Genomic DNA, 17,431 nt, shown 5'->3' with positions numbered 1-17,431 from the left:
TTTCTGTATAAAGGGCTGCAACTAACAACTAGTTTCAGCATCGATTAAACATTTGGTCTATAAAATGTCTGAAAATTGTAAAAAGAAATGTCCAAGCTGACATCTTCAAACGTCTGGTTTTGTCCGACCAACAGTCCAAAGACCCAAAGACGTTCGGTACACAACGATATAAAACAGATGACAAGCTGGGCCCATGTCGAGTTCTTTAATCAGCGAATGATTAATCAAACAGTTGCCGATAATATAGTCGTTGCTGCTCCAGACTGTGAACGTCAACATGTTGCAGATTATTTATTTAATGATTCGGAGCAGACGGTTGCAGACTGTCCCTTTAACTCTGAACCATGACAGCTTAACACTGCTTAACCGCCTGCTCAGCTTCATTATTATCTCATTAGCCGGTTCCTCTTGCTCAGGAATACCGAGGTGCTGCTTAGTATTAATTCACTGTTAATGACGCACTGAATGGCACACACTTTTATTCTAATTCCATTCATGACGGATTCTCGGGGAGACGCAGAGTTTTCAGACTTCCCTCATTAAAATAATAAAGCCTTCCCGGAGCGTAATCATCGCAGCTAACCAGAGAAGTCTTAACCCTCCCCCAGCGCTTTGAAGAAGTGAAGACTGAACAAACTATCCTCACTGTCCAAAAGTGTCCTCGCTGTCAATGTCCAAAATGGGTCCTTACAAAGATAGAAGAGCACACACACACACACACACACACACACACTCCCCCAAAGCTAAACTTACACCAAACCTTAAACCAAGTCTTCACCCTAAAATGTAATGATTTAAATCATGGGGACCCGCATTTGTCCCCAAATGGACGATAAGTCCCCACAATGTCAGTGTGTGAACAGATTGATGTCCCCACAACTTCAGTTATACACGCACGCACACACACACACACACACGGACAAAAAGTTGCGTTTCGATAACTTTACAGGACATTACATTTCCTGGGGACACACCTGAACAATAACTGCTACTTCCCGAAAGCTAAACTTACCCCAAACCGTAAACCAAGTCTTCACACTAAAACAAAAGATTTACATTATGGGGAGATGAATTTTGGAAAGTCCCCACACTGTAAGTGTGTAAACACATTTAAGTCCCCACAACACGAGTATAATACACGCCCACACAGGACATAACATTGACTTACATTCATTTCCTTACCATAACCATAACTGCTACTTCCTGACAGCTGATCTAACCCCAAACCTTAAATCTTCACCTTAAAATGTAAAGACTTACATTATAGGGACCGAGCATTTAAGTCCCCACAACATGAGTAACACACACACACACACACACACACACACACACACACACACTTGCTCCTCCATGCCATTGATCAAATACCCTGAAAAGGAAATTGCTCATACATGACCTTCCACACAAAAGCAGCCATTATGGAAGAATAAGAAGGAATTCACTAAAGGTGGGTCCAAGTAAACATTCCTGCTGCTCTAAGGCCTTGACACCTTTCACAGTGTGTGTGTGTGTGTGTGTGTGTGTGTGTGTGTGTGTGTGTGTGTGTGCGTGTGTGTGTGCGTGTGTGTGTGTCTGTGTGTGTGTGTGTACTCCAAACACAAACTCTATATTGTGCATGAGCCCACATGGTGTCAGTGTACAAATAATTGTACCAAGGAGGTCAGGTAGCTCACATAACAAAGGGAACACACACACACACACACACACACACACACACACACACACACACACACACACACACACACACTCACACACTCACACACACACACAATGGAATGCTTACATAAATTTTGGTTTGAGTCGAGGACGCCGTGTGCAAAGTTTAGTTAAAGGAAACGGAGGACTTTGGTCGCTGGTGAGACCGACGGGAGGAAAAGAGAGAGAGAGAGAGAGAGAGAGAGAGAGAGAGAGAGGCAGGAAGCTGACGTGTTGCTTCTGATATCTGAACTATCAGAAATCATATACACGACTTTAATCCTTTTGTTTTTATGGATATAGACTTAGAAAGGATTGACAAACACGTTATACTTAAGGGAGCAGCAGTGTGCAGACCTTCATTTTATTATTATATCATACAGGATTGCCAAATTTAAAATTCTACGCACCTGCCAATATTTAGTTTATTTTGGAAATATGATATTATGAATACAAAATAAGAAAATAAAGGCAAAAATAAAATAAAATCAATTTTTAAAAATCGTCTCAATGTGACATTAAATCACACTCAGTTACAGAACAGACATCAGTAAGATGTTTACAAAAATGAAACCTGGTTATTGCCACACATAAAGACGTGTTTTTTGCAACTTTAACAACAACAGAAGCATAAAATAAGATTGTCTGTTATCAGCGGCTATCGACTGATAACAAACAGTCCAGCTGCAGAATCTATATCCTGTTTTTAGTTATTTATTTATTAACTGAATATTAGACTCTCAGCATTTCTTTCGTCTTTCATCTGATTTAGCATATCAAATATATTCAGAGGGATTCTACTGCTATCATTTATAATTATCATTGATTTCATCCTGCAGAATAAAGAGTTAGATCTCCACACAGCGCTGGGTCACGTGAGCATTGTAAGTATAATTACTCAAGAGACAAACACGCTTACAGAGAGTTTGATACTCATTCTAAAGGCTACAGGACCAGACTCCATCTTTGTTTTGAACATTTCAATAACGAGCAAAAGGATCCACAACATTTAATACATATACAAGATATTTTAAACTTCTGTATTTTGCAGATCCTTGAATCTCTGAAGAACGGAGAATGGAACTTTTAATTTTTTAATGATTTTTGTATTTTATTGAACAATCGATTTATTTTTCAGAAGGTAAAATGTCAAAAAAAAATAGTAAAGAAAGAGTTCTAAGATTTTCAAACTAAGAGTCCAAAAAAAGCAACATTTGAAAAGCTGGAACCAGTGATTTTTTTTTTTGTGGCCATTTTTGCTTGAAGCAACACTTCATCTGGTTATTTTAATGGTTGCAGGATATTTTCTTCTTAATCGACTAATTGACTAATTAACAGTTTCCCCTTTAAAAGCACTGAAGCCGAGGATTAAGTTAAATTCAGGTTTAGGACAAACTACATTTAATCTGACGGGTGTGTGTCTTCTATGGATGGGCAAAATATCAAAAATATATCAATATGTACTGTATTAGTATTGTGCAATGAGACTAGATACCCTGTTAGATTGTGGATATGGTGATGGTCAACCATACAATATTATATGAGGTATTTTATCACAAAGTATTGTGATATTTGATTTTGTTAAATACATATATTCAATCATTTCTCGCCATTTGTTTCATCTAAACTTTGACAACAAACTTTTTTGGCTTCTTATGTGTCGTTTCTCTTGAAGACGCTCCAACACTCGACAACAATAATTAGAAGCCTCCGGTCCCCATCAGATACCGAGAGAGATCCCCGGGGAGGAAGCAAACCCAACAAAGACGCATACGTCGAAGATTAGAAAAAGAAGAAGAGAAACTTTTGAGGAAGTCAGCTGCCTTCCTCCTCTCCTGAGACTCAAACCCAGTTTGTTCTTTTAAAGCTGTCACACTCTACGCTTCTTTAACAAGTCAAATAAAAGCGCAAAACATTTGACTAGTTTCACTACAGCCGGCGGAGAGTGAAAAAAAAAGAGCGACATGAAATGTTTCGGTCCTCAGAAGCGGAGAACGGCTGCGGTTTGAATCCGTCTGGCAGTTTAGATAAAGGTGTGTTGTTGTTGTTTGAACGTGAGGCAGAACGGAGCTGGAAGAGAGCACGGCGCTCAGCCGACGCTTTCTGGAAAATATAGGTTTACACACACACACACACACACACACACACACACACACACACACACACACACACCTTCTGTCGACATTCACTCAGTGCCAGTGGTATATTTTGCTTTTACACAGATTGCAGTCAAACCCCCCCACCCCCCCCCCACCCCCTCCCACCCACCCACACACACACACACACACACACACACACACACACACACCCCACACCCCAAAGAGAGCAGCCCTCCTCCCACGGGGCTCCTGGTTGGCATGGATCAGCCCTCGAGATAGCTTCACACACACACACACACACACACACACACACGCTCTCACACATTACTGTGGAGCAGGTCGTGTGTGTGTGTGTGTGTGTGTGTGTGTGTGTGTGTGTGTGTGTGTGTGTGTGTGTGTGTGTGTGCATGCATAATGAAGAGGGTACCACAGAGATTTACAGTGTTGGCACCCGGTCCAGTCAAATGGGTGGATCGCTGCCACTCTCCCCGCCAGCTCCCGATGAGATGTGCCATGTTTTGTTTCCCTCTTTTCAAGTGAGCCCATGAAAAGAATTAGCAAGATGAGAAAGTGGCAGGAAGATCTCTCGGGGCGTCCATCTGTCCGTTACTGAAATAACAGCCGTCCGCTTAGAGAAAGGGGGGACGGGGCGGGGGGCGGGGGGGATTTCATTGACTTGATAAGAGGAGGATTTGACTCCGAGTCCAGCCGGTAATCGAGGGTCTATAGATGAGACTAGAACGTGACGAGAAGGAGGAAACATTTAGTGTCTTTAGAGACGCTGCACTCGTCCTCCTGCATCAATCAGCAGCAAAGAATAGAAAATAAGCCCCAAACATGCAGCCGATTGTAGTCGACTCACAAATCCGTTGATCAACGGAATATAGATCAGCAGCAAGTATTTTTTTTAAAGAAACAAATGCCCGTGTGTATGTCTAGGGCTTTTATTGTGAAAGGTAAGAATGGAAGGAGTTATAAAGTTGTCTGTGTTGGTGCGGACTACGCAGCCTCAGAAGAATCAGCCTCGTTCCAAAATAAAGAAAATGACGTCTCTTTTTCTCCACGTAACATTTGCCTCCGGTTCTGCCGAGTGAAGCTGATGCTTCACGTGTTAAAGCTGCATTCTCTCTAGTGTCCAGCAGGGGGCAACTCCTCTGGTTGTATAGAAGTCTAGTCTAAAATGACTCTACTTCTCTCTTGATTTATTCCCTCAGTAAACATTGTAAACATGAGTTTATGGTCTCAATCTCTAGTTTACAGTCTTCTTCAATACAGCATGATGTTCATTTAGTACATTAAGCTCCATTTAGAGTCAAACACACCAGAAAGCAGGGGATGATTTTAGGGGCGGGGCTACACGCTGATTGACAGGTCTCTACCAGAGAGCCCGCCATAAGAACTAATATTAAAAATCGACAGTTTTTACTTTTGCACAAGTAAAAATGACCCCGACGGAAAAAGAGCAACGTCCGTTCAGCTCCTGTTCTATTTCTGCGGGTTGAGATTAGTCACCAGAAAAAAAACCTTGAGAAACCCACCATGCATCTCCACTCCTGTTCAGCTCAACCGGTGCCGTTCTCACTGTTCAGAGAAGATCTGAAGTGTTGGAAGTTTAAAAAAAGAAAGAAAAGAAAAAGAAAGCAATCTGCCAGCCAGACTCACACCTCTCTCTCTCTCTCTCTCTCTCTCTCTCTCTCTCTCTCTCTCTCTCTCTCTCTCTCTCTCTCTCTCTCTCTCTCCAGCACTGCCACAACCTTTCAGCGATCAAATTAGCTGCACTCTCTCTTACCCAGAATATGAGCCAAAGGAATCAGCAGTTGGGCTTTAATTGCTACCAATTAATAATGTTAACCTTTTCTCTGGCACATAGGCCCTGCTTCGTTATCAGCACACAGCACAGGGCGAGGAGATGAGGCCGGCGGTGTCGACACGCCGCCTCTCCTCTCACATCGCCGCGACGAACCGGAAGACGTCCACCTCTCCTACCCGACCTCGGACCCAACGTCTCCATCGCCGTTAATGTACGTACATGTGCTGCACGGCTCGCGGCGGAGCGTGGTTGTGTTTAATTGCCGGTATACATTTTTGTGTGAGAATAAAATAATTTCTTTCTCAACGTTGTAGTCTTATTTTTTGGAGTTTGACAGCTTGTCAAATATCAGGAGTTTTAGGTTTTTTTTGCTTCAAGACTTTTTGCAATTGACAAAAAAATGAATTGTCAAGCAAACCTTCACTTGTCAACTGCTTCTCAATTGTAAGGCTGTGCTGTAAATTCTAAATATTTGGGGTTTTCCAGCCATAGTAATATCTGGATATCTGCCATTTCACATAAATGATGAAAAACCTATAAAATAAATATCCCAAAATCAAAGTCAAAATGAACTGCAACACTTTTAACGCCCCGTTTTTTTTTTTTTGAAAACCCAAATTCGTCCTCTGGTCAGAAGACAAACTGGATCTCATGACGTTCCGGTTTCTCCCCGTTCTCAGAGGCGATTAGTCCTCCGACCAATAAACACGTCAGACTTCAGTCTGACTGCTGATAGCTGCTGCTGCTGCTGCTGCTGCTGCGCTCCGGCCCTAAAACTTGTCACGCATAGCAAACCAATGACGAGCGTGGACGACCAGCAATGAAGAAATATGCACACAGCCTATATCCACACACACACACACACACACACACACACACACACACACACACAGAGCTGCAGCAATCTGTAATATCCTGCTGTGAGTTCATCGTTCTGCTTTGTGGTGTTTGTATCACTGTGATATTAAAAAGGTGCACAATAGCACATACATGCGTCATGCTTATAGTATCTCTATCGACTTCAGGGCCATTATAGCGACTTATTGTCTCAATCTGGTGTCTGAATACCATCCTTCTGGGTTTTATTGGACTAGGATTTCATCTTTAAAATTAGAAAAAAGGGCCGACACAGCATCCTCTGCTGCTTTTAACTCCAGTGACCCACAAAGTCATTAAAACGGCACTAATCACACCGTAACTGAAAAGCAAAAAAAAAAAAACAGGACACAAAGCAGGTGCAGCGCTATAATGAATCTGCAAATAGGTTCCCTGTGTTAAAGTAAAACAAAAAAAGATGTGTGTGTTTGTGTGAAAGTGAACGTTAAATGACCGAGCCGAGGGAAAGCCTCTTGTTGACACTGCTGGTGGTGATTCCTCGCGGCTTCATGCCGGAGGTCAGAGATTACGCAACCTCTTCATTTAACACCGCGTCCCCTCATTAGGACGGTTTCTTACTCAAAAGAAAGCCACGTTAGCCGGCTCGGAATCAGGCCATGCGGGTCATTATGAAGCGGTCGGATGGGTAAGTAGGTGACAGTTCAACGCGCAACATCTGGACGCAGAAGTGCTAAATCCCCCCCCCCCAAAATAAAAAAAAAAAAACACACACACACAGTAGAGCCGCAACACTGCGACCCTCCCGCCGCTGGTGCTCCTGCGGTGGGGATGGTGGTGCTCTCATGCCGTTTTATACCGCCGCCGATAAAAGCCAGATTATAAAGGAGCCGGGGCGGAGAGAGCCGAGGAAGCGCGGGGAGGGTTAGGAGATCACAGGCGAAGAGTGGATGATAATCTTGCCATAACATCGGGATAGGTCGATGTAACCGGATTAAACTGAGCTAATGAAATACACCAGAAATGGAGGATTGAAGGAGGAGGAGGAGGAGGGGGGGGGGGGGAGAGATGTATGGATGAGGAGATCCTAAATAAAAAGCGACATGAACTAATGAGGAAAAGCAGGGAGAGGTCAACAACTGCATTGTTTTAAAGCACCGAAACAAAGAGTGGCACGTGCCATGGCCGCTGCTGTTAATTGTCCCTTCAGTGCCAGAGAGATAAACATTTTTTCTTAACCTCCCCCCAAAAACAAAATCATAAATATATCTTAATTCAAACTGAACCGGACACACTTTTCCAGCGCATCCAGGAGCGCCGTTTCAACAAGTACCACTCCCGGTTTTAAGAAGGCGAGCTCTGGGGGCAATTCTACCCCGTAGACTCCCGCCTCCACCTTCCCCCTAAAATACAAAATTATTCCCACTGACATTTCCCCCAATGCAGCAATGCGCGCTCCCAAAAACCGATTGCCAGGGAAGTGGAGGAGGAGGAGGAGGAGGAGGAGGAGGAGGAGGAGGAGGAGGGGGAGTCATGTTTGGAGATTGAGAGCGCGCACTGCCCCACCACCACCAGCAAAAAAAAAAAAAAAAAAAAAAACTCAACACGGCGGCGCGCGCACGGGCACGCGCCGGCCTATAGCGGGGAAGCCGATTGGCTAAGGTGCAGCTCCATCTGCGCACGTGACATGCCCTGCTTACAATAAATAAACAGCCATGGAATAATGTATATACCAACACAAAAAAAAGCCCCGGCTCCCAAAACTCCGAATAAAACAACTGGCACACGCACAACGTGCACAGGTGGAAACACCTGTCAACATGCCGGACACGAGCCTGAAAACTTAGAGAGCTGGATATTATTTTTTTGTTGTTTGTGGATGTGTCCGGTTTGGAGGCAGGCGGCGCCAGGCAACAGCCGTGCGTAACACACACACACACACACACACACACACACACACACACACACACACACACACACACAGAAATGACAGCTTCACGTAGAGCCTATAGGTTTTTTTTTCCGGTGGACATTACAGCCACGGCGGTCCGCTCCACGAAAACAAACACGCAAACACACACAGTTACCGGCACCCCGCGGCCCCCCGGAACCGCGCCACACACACTCGCGCACACAACGCCAAGCGAGCTTACCTACACAGTGAATGAGTTTGTGCCTCCAAGAGTCAAGTTCCTGCCGAAAGCCGCGCCTCTCTACCGTGCATTGCTGCCTTTTGCACAGACTCGCCATTTTCTGTCGGCCCCTCCCGTGGGCGCGCACATACTGCTGGGTGCTTCCCTGCGCGCACGTCACCAGTGGGTTTTTATTCTAGGGCTGGGTGGAGTGAGATATGAGGGGGACGGGGCTGCAGCATCCCCTTTTTCTACAGCGCTCATTTGTCCCACCCACCAAAAAGCGCCCCTTCCTCCTCCCCCTCCTCCTCATCCTCCTCCTCCTCCTCCACCCCTCCCAGCATCTCCGCGCGAGCATGTGCTTTCATTGGTCGTTTATTAGGACGTTTGTCTGCTTTAATGTTGTATAGGGTGCAGCACATGGCGCCTGTGCTCCAAATGTGCCATGGCTTAAAGCTATGCGTGTCAAAGGGCGCGCGCGGCTGTGCCGGGGATTTAGAATGCGCATGAAGACGCTGCATTGTTTAAATTAACAGATATGTTACAGTGCACCTCTGAACCGCGGCAGCAAACAAACTGACGCCTAAAGACTGCGCGCACAAAGACGCACTGTTACCAAAAAACTGCCCGAGTATTTCATCTCACCAAAAATCAAAGAGCCTACAGATCTGTGAAGCTGACTGTAAACAGACCGTCCCGAAACATGCCCGTCACGTGCCCGCGAGGCTCACTGTGCGTGTTTACCAGGAAACGCGTCAATTCAGCCAGCCTCATCACCGATATCCATGCGCACTAATGGTCTCATTTAGCCAATTAAAGGATTACGGCAAGTTCTCTTTTAATGGATTATGTTGCTTTTTATTACTGAGTCGTATTAAAGCAAATTAATAAAACGCTCAACTATATCTCAACCCATAATGCATCTCGAGTACAGGATGTTTAAAACACGTTATTAAGATATTATGATTTCATGAATACTGATGGCATGAGAAAAGAAAATGTAATTTGCATCATTCATTTCTTAGTTGTTCTAGAAGATTTATTTCATTTTTTCCCCAAAAAAATGTCTTCAGAACTCTCATAAGCACAACACGACTAACACAACTGTCCCACGGTGGGACAGGAACAAACGTGGGACATTATTTGGAAATGACAGAATTTTTGTGTCCCAACATTAGAATCCAAATGTCTTAATTAAAGGAGTCAGAATGAACCTGTGGACGTCAGTGTCCTCAGATGTAATGGACCCGCCTTTGTCCACACGGACAGACACACAAGTCAAAAATGAATTCTATAGGAAGTACGTATCACAGACCAAAGCACTGACCACAGCATGACCTCACAAAGATATACAAATACACTCAGTTGACAGGAAAGCATGCAAAACAGCACACACACACACACACACACACACACACACACACACACACACACACACACACACACACACACACACACATCATGCATCATGCATCGGGAAAACTAAATGAAACATCATTCCCTCTTTGTAAAAAGAGCTGCACCTAATCCAGTTCAAACTGACCTCATTCACGCTTATTATTAAATTTAATTATATTAAAAACAATAGAAAGCAACCGATGTGCTCTGTGATGTGACTCTGCATCAAGCTGTCAGACCTTCACGTGTGAAGTCAGTAGCACTCTATTAATAAATGACATTAGCTTATTCTACATGAAGTATAACGACGTATTCTCACACAACTGTTCGTATGATTCCAACTTGTCTTTTCAAAATAAACTTCTGTCTTCACAGAAAACAACTTTTTTTAAACTTCTTTAAACCGAACAAACAACGTTAGGTTTAGGAAAAGTTTTCATTTGGCCAAAATGGCGACAGCGAAATCGCAGAACCCGAGGCTTCAAATACTGTGATTACGGAGCATCACCGTTCGTAGGGTATAGCTACGAACAGAGGAGTCGCCCCCTGGTGGACACTAGAGAGAATGCAGCTTTAACACACTTCCTCATCGGCTTCACTCGGCAGAACTGGAGGTTGCTTCCTGGTCTCTACTTTCCAAACAATATTTCTTCTTTTTCTTGGACTCTGAATGCAGGTTGGTGCACTGTGGACATCACATCCTGGCAGACTTTTAGAGCTTTTGTGTTGTAATTTATATCATTACTTCAAAACAGCTTCTTTCCTCTGGCTGTGAAACTCCTTATTTAATCCTCCACCCTCCATATGTAATACATATTGTTGTTGTTGGTTTTCTTTTCTATGTAGCAAATTAGGACTACAAACTAAATTTCCCTGTCGTACATTGACAAATAAAAACCAAACACAGCAGTATTCATACACCTATTTCTTGACTACTTGTATTTGTTATTACATCGTTGTATTGTTAACTGTTATTTATAGAGGTAGTGTGATTCTCAGGTCTTATTGGCTTCCTCACCACATTTGAATTGCACCTGTTATTGATAAGAAGATGAGCATTAAGTTCAGTGCTGGTTCTGGTTTAGTAACGATCCAGATCAGTCCTGCTCCTGTTTCTCCCCCCTAGAGAAACTAAATTAGGGCGGATTTTGTTCTTATTTCATTTGGGTCACCTTGATTCATTTTGACTGAATTATTGGGCTTATTATTATTCTTCCGCATCACTTCATTTAACAAACCCTCACCACCTCAGCGCACGGGGGAGATCAATAAATCAACTTCCATAAAAAGTCGCCAAAACGCGGGTCTAATCACCAGATTGAAACGTGGAACGACCCGGTGTCGTTAAGAGGAACCTCGCTGTCGGTTTTATAATCCTACAGAGACGGTGAGCAAGAGGCATAAACATAAAAAAATATAAAAAAATAAAAACACGGCAAGGGCAAACGCTTGTAACGGAGCGAGCACTCCGGCTAATTAAGTCGTTGAACCCGTTGCCCTCGACGAAGATGCCCCCCCCCCCCCGCGCAGGGCTGGACAGCCAGGAGAAGGGAGAGGGGGGGGGGGGGGGGGCAGCCAATAGGAGGACGCCTTGAGTCGAGGTGGCAAGGGCGGCGGCCAATCAGCGCGCGGCACCTTGCGGAGACGCTGAGGCAGCTCTCTACCGGGGAACCGGAGAGCTGCACGGTGAGGGAGGGGGGGGGGGACGGGGGGGACGGCAGAAATTGTCGCTGAGAGGAGCAGAAATCCTCCGCGTTGTTTTTCAGTGATGTAGAGAAAAAGGAGTTGCTCTTTAATAAAAACAAGGTAAACCGTTTATTCTATTTCTCCAGGGAGCTCACTGTGTGTGTGTGTGTGTGTGTGTGTGTGTGTGTGTGTGTGTGTGTGTGTGTGTGTGTGTGTGTGTGCGCGCTGGCAGCGTCATGCCGGTAGGATGAAAGGAATTAAGGCGCCGTTACTGTGGCAACATTAGATGTAGGGATACACACTCCTCCTCCCGTTTCATATGACAGCGCGCCTGATGGAATTTTCTTTTTTTTGGGGGGGGGGGCAATTACGCAGCCTGATGAACGCGTTTCAGATGTTTCCTCTCGCGCTGAGAAGCCTAAATGTTTGTGTGATGCTCCTGTCGGCGGCGGTTTGTCTGTGAGCTCATCGCGAGGACAATAGGAAGGAGAAGGATGGCCCTTTAAGAGAAGCACAGCACAACACAGCTGATGACAATGGGGGTTTTTGAGGGGGTAAAAAACAAAACAAAACAACAACTGGACATTTAAAGTGCCAGACAGCTCCGGTTCAGACGGATACGAAGCCTTGAATGAATGAAAACACATCTGTTTCGATCAGTGCGTTGGTGTCACAGCTGGATCACCAACGGGTCATGATGTCACATGGCCAGGGATCCCCAAGTGAAGCCGTGTTTAACACCTATCTGTCCCGATACGAGCTGATGGACTACAATTTACGGCCAAAAGTACGTGGAAACCCGCATTTATACGGCAGGAGATAACGGTAACACGCGCACGACGGTTCCAGGAAAAGCCATTGTCTTATTTCAAGGAGTTTTTATCACGTTAGTTCCTTGTAATGGCAAGGAAGTGTTCCAGCATGTGGAACCTTAAAATCGAGGTCCAAGCATTCATAAGAACCCACAAAATCTGTTTGTATACATTTCCAATTCAGACGAAAATCAATGGTTGGTGTTGAAGAGCTTTTGGGGTTCTGTTGTAGCCAGCAGACATCCGGGTCAAGGGTTCCTCTTCTGTGCACCGATCATTGTTTAGAGTCCGATTATCAACTTGAGACGTGAGAATGGAGTTGCGGTTGAGAGACAACGTCTACTACAGGATTGCTTCACAAGTAACGTTTTTACACTCAATTTAAAATGTCAACTAGTAAAGACAACTCGAACGACAAACGGAAAGCAGAAAGCTTTCAACATTCACGTGTATTTTATGACTGTGTTTTCAACTGTGAGCCGGATAAACATCAGTGTTGGACCCAGGCGGCAAACACCCGGTTCTGAAAAGTGAAGCCGATGCTTCGCGTGTTAAAGCTGCATTCTCTCTAGTGTCCAGCAGGGGGCGACTCCTCTGGTTGTATAGAAGTCTAGTCTAAAATGACTCTACTTCTCTCTTGATTTATTCCCTCAGTAAACATTGTAAACATGAGTTTATGGTCTCAATCTCTAGTTTACAGTCTTCTTCAATACAGCATGATGTTCATTTAGTACATTATGGAACATTTAGAGTCAAACAGACCAGAAAGCAGGGGATGCTTTAGGGGCGGGGCTTACTGTGATTGACGTAGTCACTTACGCTCACTGGTTGCAAAATCCAAGATGGCGCCGGACAAAATGCAGAACTCGAGGCTCAATGCCGTCCACAAACCAGTGGGTGACGTCACAACGTCTATGGTTGGACCTCAGTGGTGCTCCTGTGGCTGAATGGGATCAAATCCCTGCAGCCAGGTTCCTAAATCATGTGGAAAGCCTGAAACCAGAACCGTGGAGGCTGTTAGAGGCCCATGGATTTGGACTGAGATGTTCCACATTCACATAAGGGCATTAATTCGAAGTGTCCACGTGCTCTTAGTCACAAACTGTATCTTGACTTCCCAGGAGGTCGTGCAGTGAAAAGTGGGGTTGTTGGGGGGTGGAGGGGTTGTAGTAGTGTGTGTGTGTGTGTGTGTGTGTGTGTGTGTGTGTGTGTGTGTGTGTGTGTGTGTGTGTGTGTGTGTGTGTCACAATAACTCCCGCTGTTGATGATGGGTCTTTTGTGTGTTGTCGTGTGTGCCGGCAGCAGGACCCATGACCCTGACACGAGGTTCCTTCAGCTACTCCAACGGCGAGGAGTACCACGGCGAATGGAAAGAAGGCAAGACTTGACCCGCTCACTCTCACCCGTCCATCACCGGGACACATTATGCATGCAGAGCAAGGAGTGTTTGCAACAATGTGATTAAGACAATAATGCACTTTAAAAGGTAGAGCCTGTGTAGACGCCACACTATTATATATATATATAATATTCACCGCTTTACTTTGCCTTGAGACAGCCATGCTGAAGCAGTTATCTCTCTTCAAAGCCACCGGACTCCTTTGACAAACTGTGATTTTTACCTCTCAGAACACAGGAGTTGCTGGTCTACCGCTGCCTCCGTCAGTCAGTGTGTTGGTGTTGTTGTTGTGACTTTGGTTACTTTGGATTCACCAAATTGACACAACGACACAAACGAGCTAACCGGTTGAGGCAGCGGTAGACCAACCCCCCCCACATTCCTCCCCCCCGAGTTCTGATAGTTAAAATTACATTTTCCGTCACTGGAGTCCGGTGGCTTTCAGATGGATTCAACCGCTTCAGTGTCTGTTGGAAGTAGTTGTCTCATGGCAAGATCAACCGCCAACCGAGTGTAAACGAGAAGTCAATGTTGACTTGTCACATAACTTGCGTTCTTCATTAACGCCACTTCCGCGTTTATTTTTAAGCCAGACAACCATCTTTTTTTTTTCCGAAAACTAACTTAAAGTAGTTTTGTTGCCTAAACCTAACTGAGTTGTTTCCTGTGAAAACGGAAGTTTATTTTGAAAGGACTGTATGCCACTATGTTGCTGGACTTTCGGGGTAACTTTTCATAAGATATCATAGGAATCATTGCGTGGCGATACGTTTCCCCGATAGCATCACTATTACACAACGTTAAACCATGAAAATGAAGACAATCTGAAACGAGACGGATGGTTGTCGGACCCTGCTCAGGTGCAGGACGGTGCTACGCTGTGATTGGCACAGAATGCCCTCGAGGGGGGGCGGGACAAAACCGACTACATTCAGGGTCAGAAGAAAAAGTTGGGCGTACCGTCAGTGAGTCACGACGGCACAACCGACCTGAAATCGCACAGATTGCATCTAACGAGCAAAAAAGGTGTCAAGCTGAAGTCAGTAACTAGAGGGAAAACGTACACACATGCACACACAGACCATCTGGTGCCAGTGAGCCCGCTGAGACGGGATATCACACTACCTAAACCAGTATTTGCAGTTTGACAAAAACACAGAGACAACCTATAGGGCAGGGTTAAACAAAGAACAAAAAGTTGGCACCAAAGCAGGCGTTAGGCTGCGGGGAGGAACATATGGTCTCTGCGCGGCGAGCACAAAACTGCTAAACTGGTTTGGCTACGGAGTCTCCGATAAGCTCGGGCTTTAGTGCACAGCAGTGTTTAAAAGTGGAGACATTAGTCCACTAATAGACAAAGACTGCCAGGGTTTCTTGGCATTGTTTACATGTATTTCTTTTGTCGCATTTATTTATATATTTCAAATAAAAGCAAAACATCTTGCAGATGAATATAAAATATGCCTTCCTCTCCTGAAGGGTTCGTTTGTTTTCCGGAGCTTTTAATCGTGATCACATGATGAAGTCCATCCTTTTGAAAGATCCAGAAGTTAAATTGAGACATTTTAGTTGCGGTTCCGGAGCTTTCGATCGCATCACGTGATCTCCGTCCGCATTCCATCATAAACTTGTAATGTGATACAATCTGCTTAAAGCACCGCACCGTTACACCGACAAGCTCCCACACATATCCACGATGCTTCATAACAATAATCATAACGTACTGTGACGATTTTATGAATGTGTTATATGTAAAGTAGCACAATAGTTCAGCTGGTCACTCTTGCTTTAAGTAAATAAACATTTAACAGTGTGTGTGTGTGTGTGTGTGTGTGTGTGTGTGTGTGTGTGTGTGTGTGTGTGTGTGTGTGTGTGTGTCACCGCTAACTTATGGTCACATTATAACTGATCATCGTTAATTATGAACTATGGGAATTATATGAAATGTCCTCAACATGAGGAAACGTACTCTTTTTATCGTTTCATGATCTCACGCAGCTTCCTTTAGTGAAAAAAAGAGCTTGAACAATGTTCATTTATTTGTAGTTGTGATCTTAAAATATGCATCTAGATATTACTCCCTTTACACCCGTGATTGTGTTTGTTTTCCTCAAGCTGTTAATAACTTTTTAATAACCCTCACCTTGTATAGTTAGGCGTACAAACAGAGATAAAGTTCTCCTTTCAATATATTTTATTCCATTTTTTTTTCTGAAACGTGTGCGTTTCACACTTTCTGTTGATTTTTACGCGTTTGAGTTCAATTAACGCTGCTGACTTTGCTCTGTAACTGTGTGTGTGTGTGTGTGTGTGTGTGTGTGTGTGTGTGTGTGTGTGTGTGTGTGTGTGTGTGTGTGTGTGTTGTGATGAACACTAATGTGCAGCACATGCGTGCAGAGGGGAACTGTTTGCACACAAACATGCGGCGGCGCGTCGGCCCGAGGTCTACGGTGTCGCATGAATAATTGAGCCGAGCGCCCGGTTGAAGACGGGCCCGGCCGGGCTATCGGGTTACAGGAAGCGCGAGCCGGGCCGGGCCGGGCGCACCGCTGGTATTCACTGCTGTCCTGCGCCAGTCGGTCAACATCGATGCATTACCGCTATCGATCGACATAAAAGCCGGACAAATTCAGCTAAAACCGTAATTAGCCGGAGACCGCGACCCGACGCGAGATGGAGGAGAGGCTCAACAAAGCAGAGCTGAGTGACAGATTAGAGTCTGGAGAGCAAATCACTGCCCCCCCCCCCCCCCCCCCCCCCCCCCCCCCCCCCCCCCCACCCCCGTCCCATTCAGTAGAAGAAAGTTGTTAGCTTTCACTTTCTGCCTTGATTTCTGCATACTCAGTAGCACCAGTCACACTTTTCCTCTTTCGCTTGAAGGAAGATGGTGTTTTCGTCGCTTGTGACCCTCTTCAGATCTGGTCATATTTTCATTTCATTTCATTTATTTTGCGTGAAATCTCCGCCTCGGGGGGGGGGGGGGGGGGGGTTCTCAGTCAGGGGTCTCCCGCAGGCTGAAGAGTTGGATTTAAGCCCCTGTTTGGCCCCTCTTCTTTACCCATATATATATATATATACACACTTAATCGAGTCCAGCACGCACACACACACACACACACACACACACACACTCACACACTCACACACTCACACACACACACACATCTGCACACATGGATGCTTCAGAGGGAGGTCAGACTTTTAAGAAGAAAAAGGAATGCAGAGCTCCCGATTTAGTTTCTCCAAATCTCTTCTCCAAATCTCCCGTGAAAAAACCTTCCTGCTGAGATTAGGCAGCGAGCAGCTCACTAAGCGGCCCTGACAGATGGACTGCCTAATTTACTTTGCCATTAGCTGGGAGCGAGGGACAACACTCACCAGGGCTCACCCTTGCCTCACCCCCCCCCCCACCCCCCCCCCCCCACCACGCAGCCTGCCTGCCCTCTTGTAAATCCCAATCTGCTGTTAGGGATCCCCTCCCACCACCAACAGATCCTCCTCTCCTCTCTCCTCTCTCCTCTCCTCTAGCTTCAGACCACTTGGCGAGCTCACAGTAAATCCCATTC

General features: G+C 45.1%; 1 protein-coding gene across 1 annotated transcript in view; it reads right to left on the bottom strand.

Moving 5' to 3' along the window:
* lcor (ligand dependent nuclear receptor corepressor) overlaps positions 1-8,787 on the bottom strand; it is a 67,680-nt gene extending 58,893 nt beyond the window's left edge. The window contains exon 1 of the mRNA XM_068704376.1: positions 8,592-8,787. Within this exon, the coding sequence (XP_068560477.1) occupies positions 8,592-8,688 (97 nt within the window). The 5' untranslated portion in view covers positions 8,689-8,787. The remainder of the gene's footprint in view (positions 1-8,591) is intronic.
* Positions 8,788-17,431: the final 8,644 nt, after the last annotated feature.

Source organism: Cebidichthys violaceus, unplaced genomic scaffold (genome assembly GCF_023349555.1).
Source record: "Cebidichthys violaceus isolate CVI_PGR_0920_01 unplaced genomic scaffold, fCebVio1.0.p SCAF_90, whole genome shotgun sequence".
Lineage (NCBI taxonomy): Eukaryota > Metazoa > Chordata > Actinopteri > Perciformes > Stichaeidae > Cebidichthys > Cebidichthys violaceus.
Note: the sequence above shows the minus strand (reverse complement) of the source record. Positions and strands in the feature narration are given on the sequence as shown.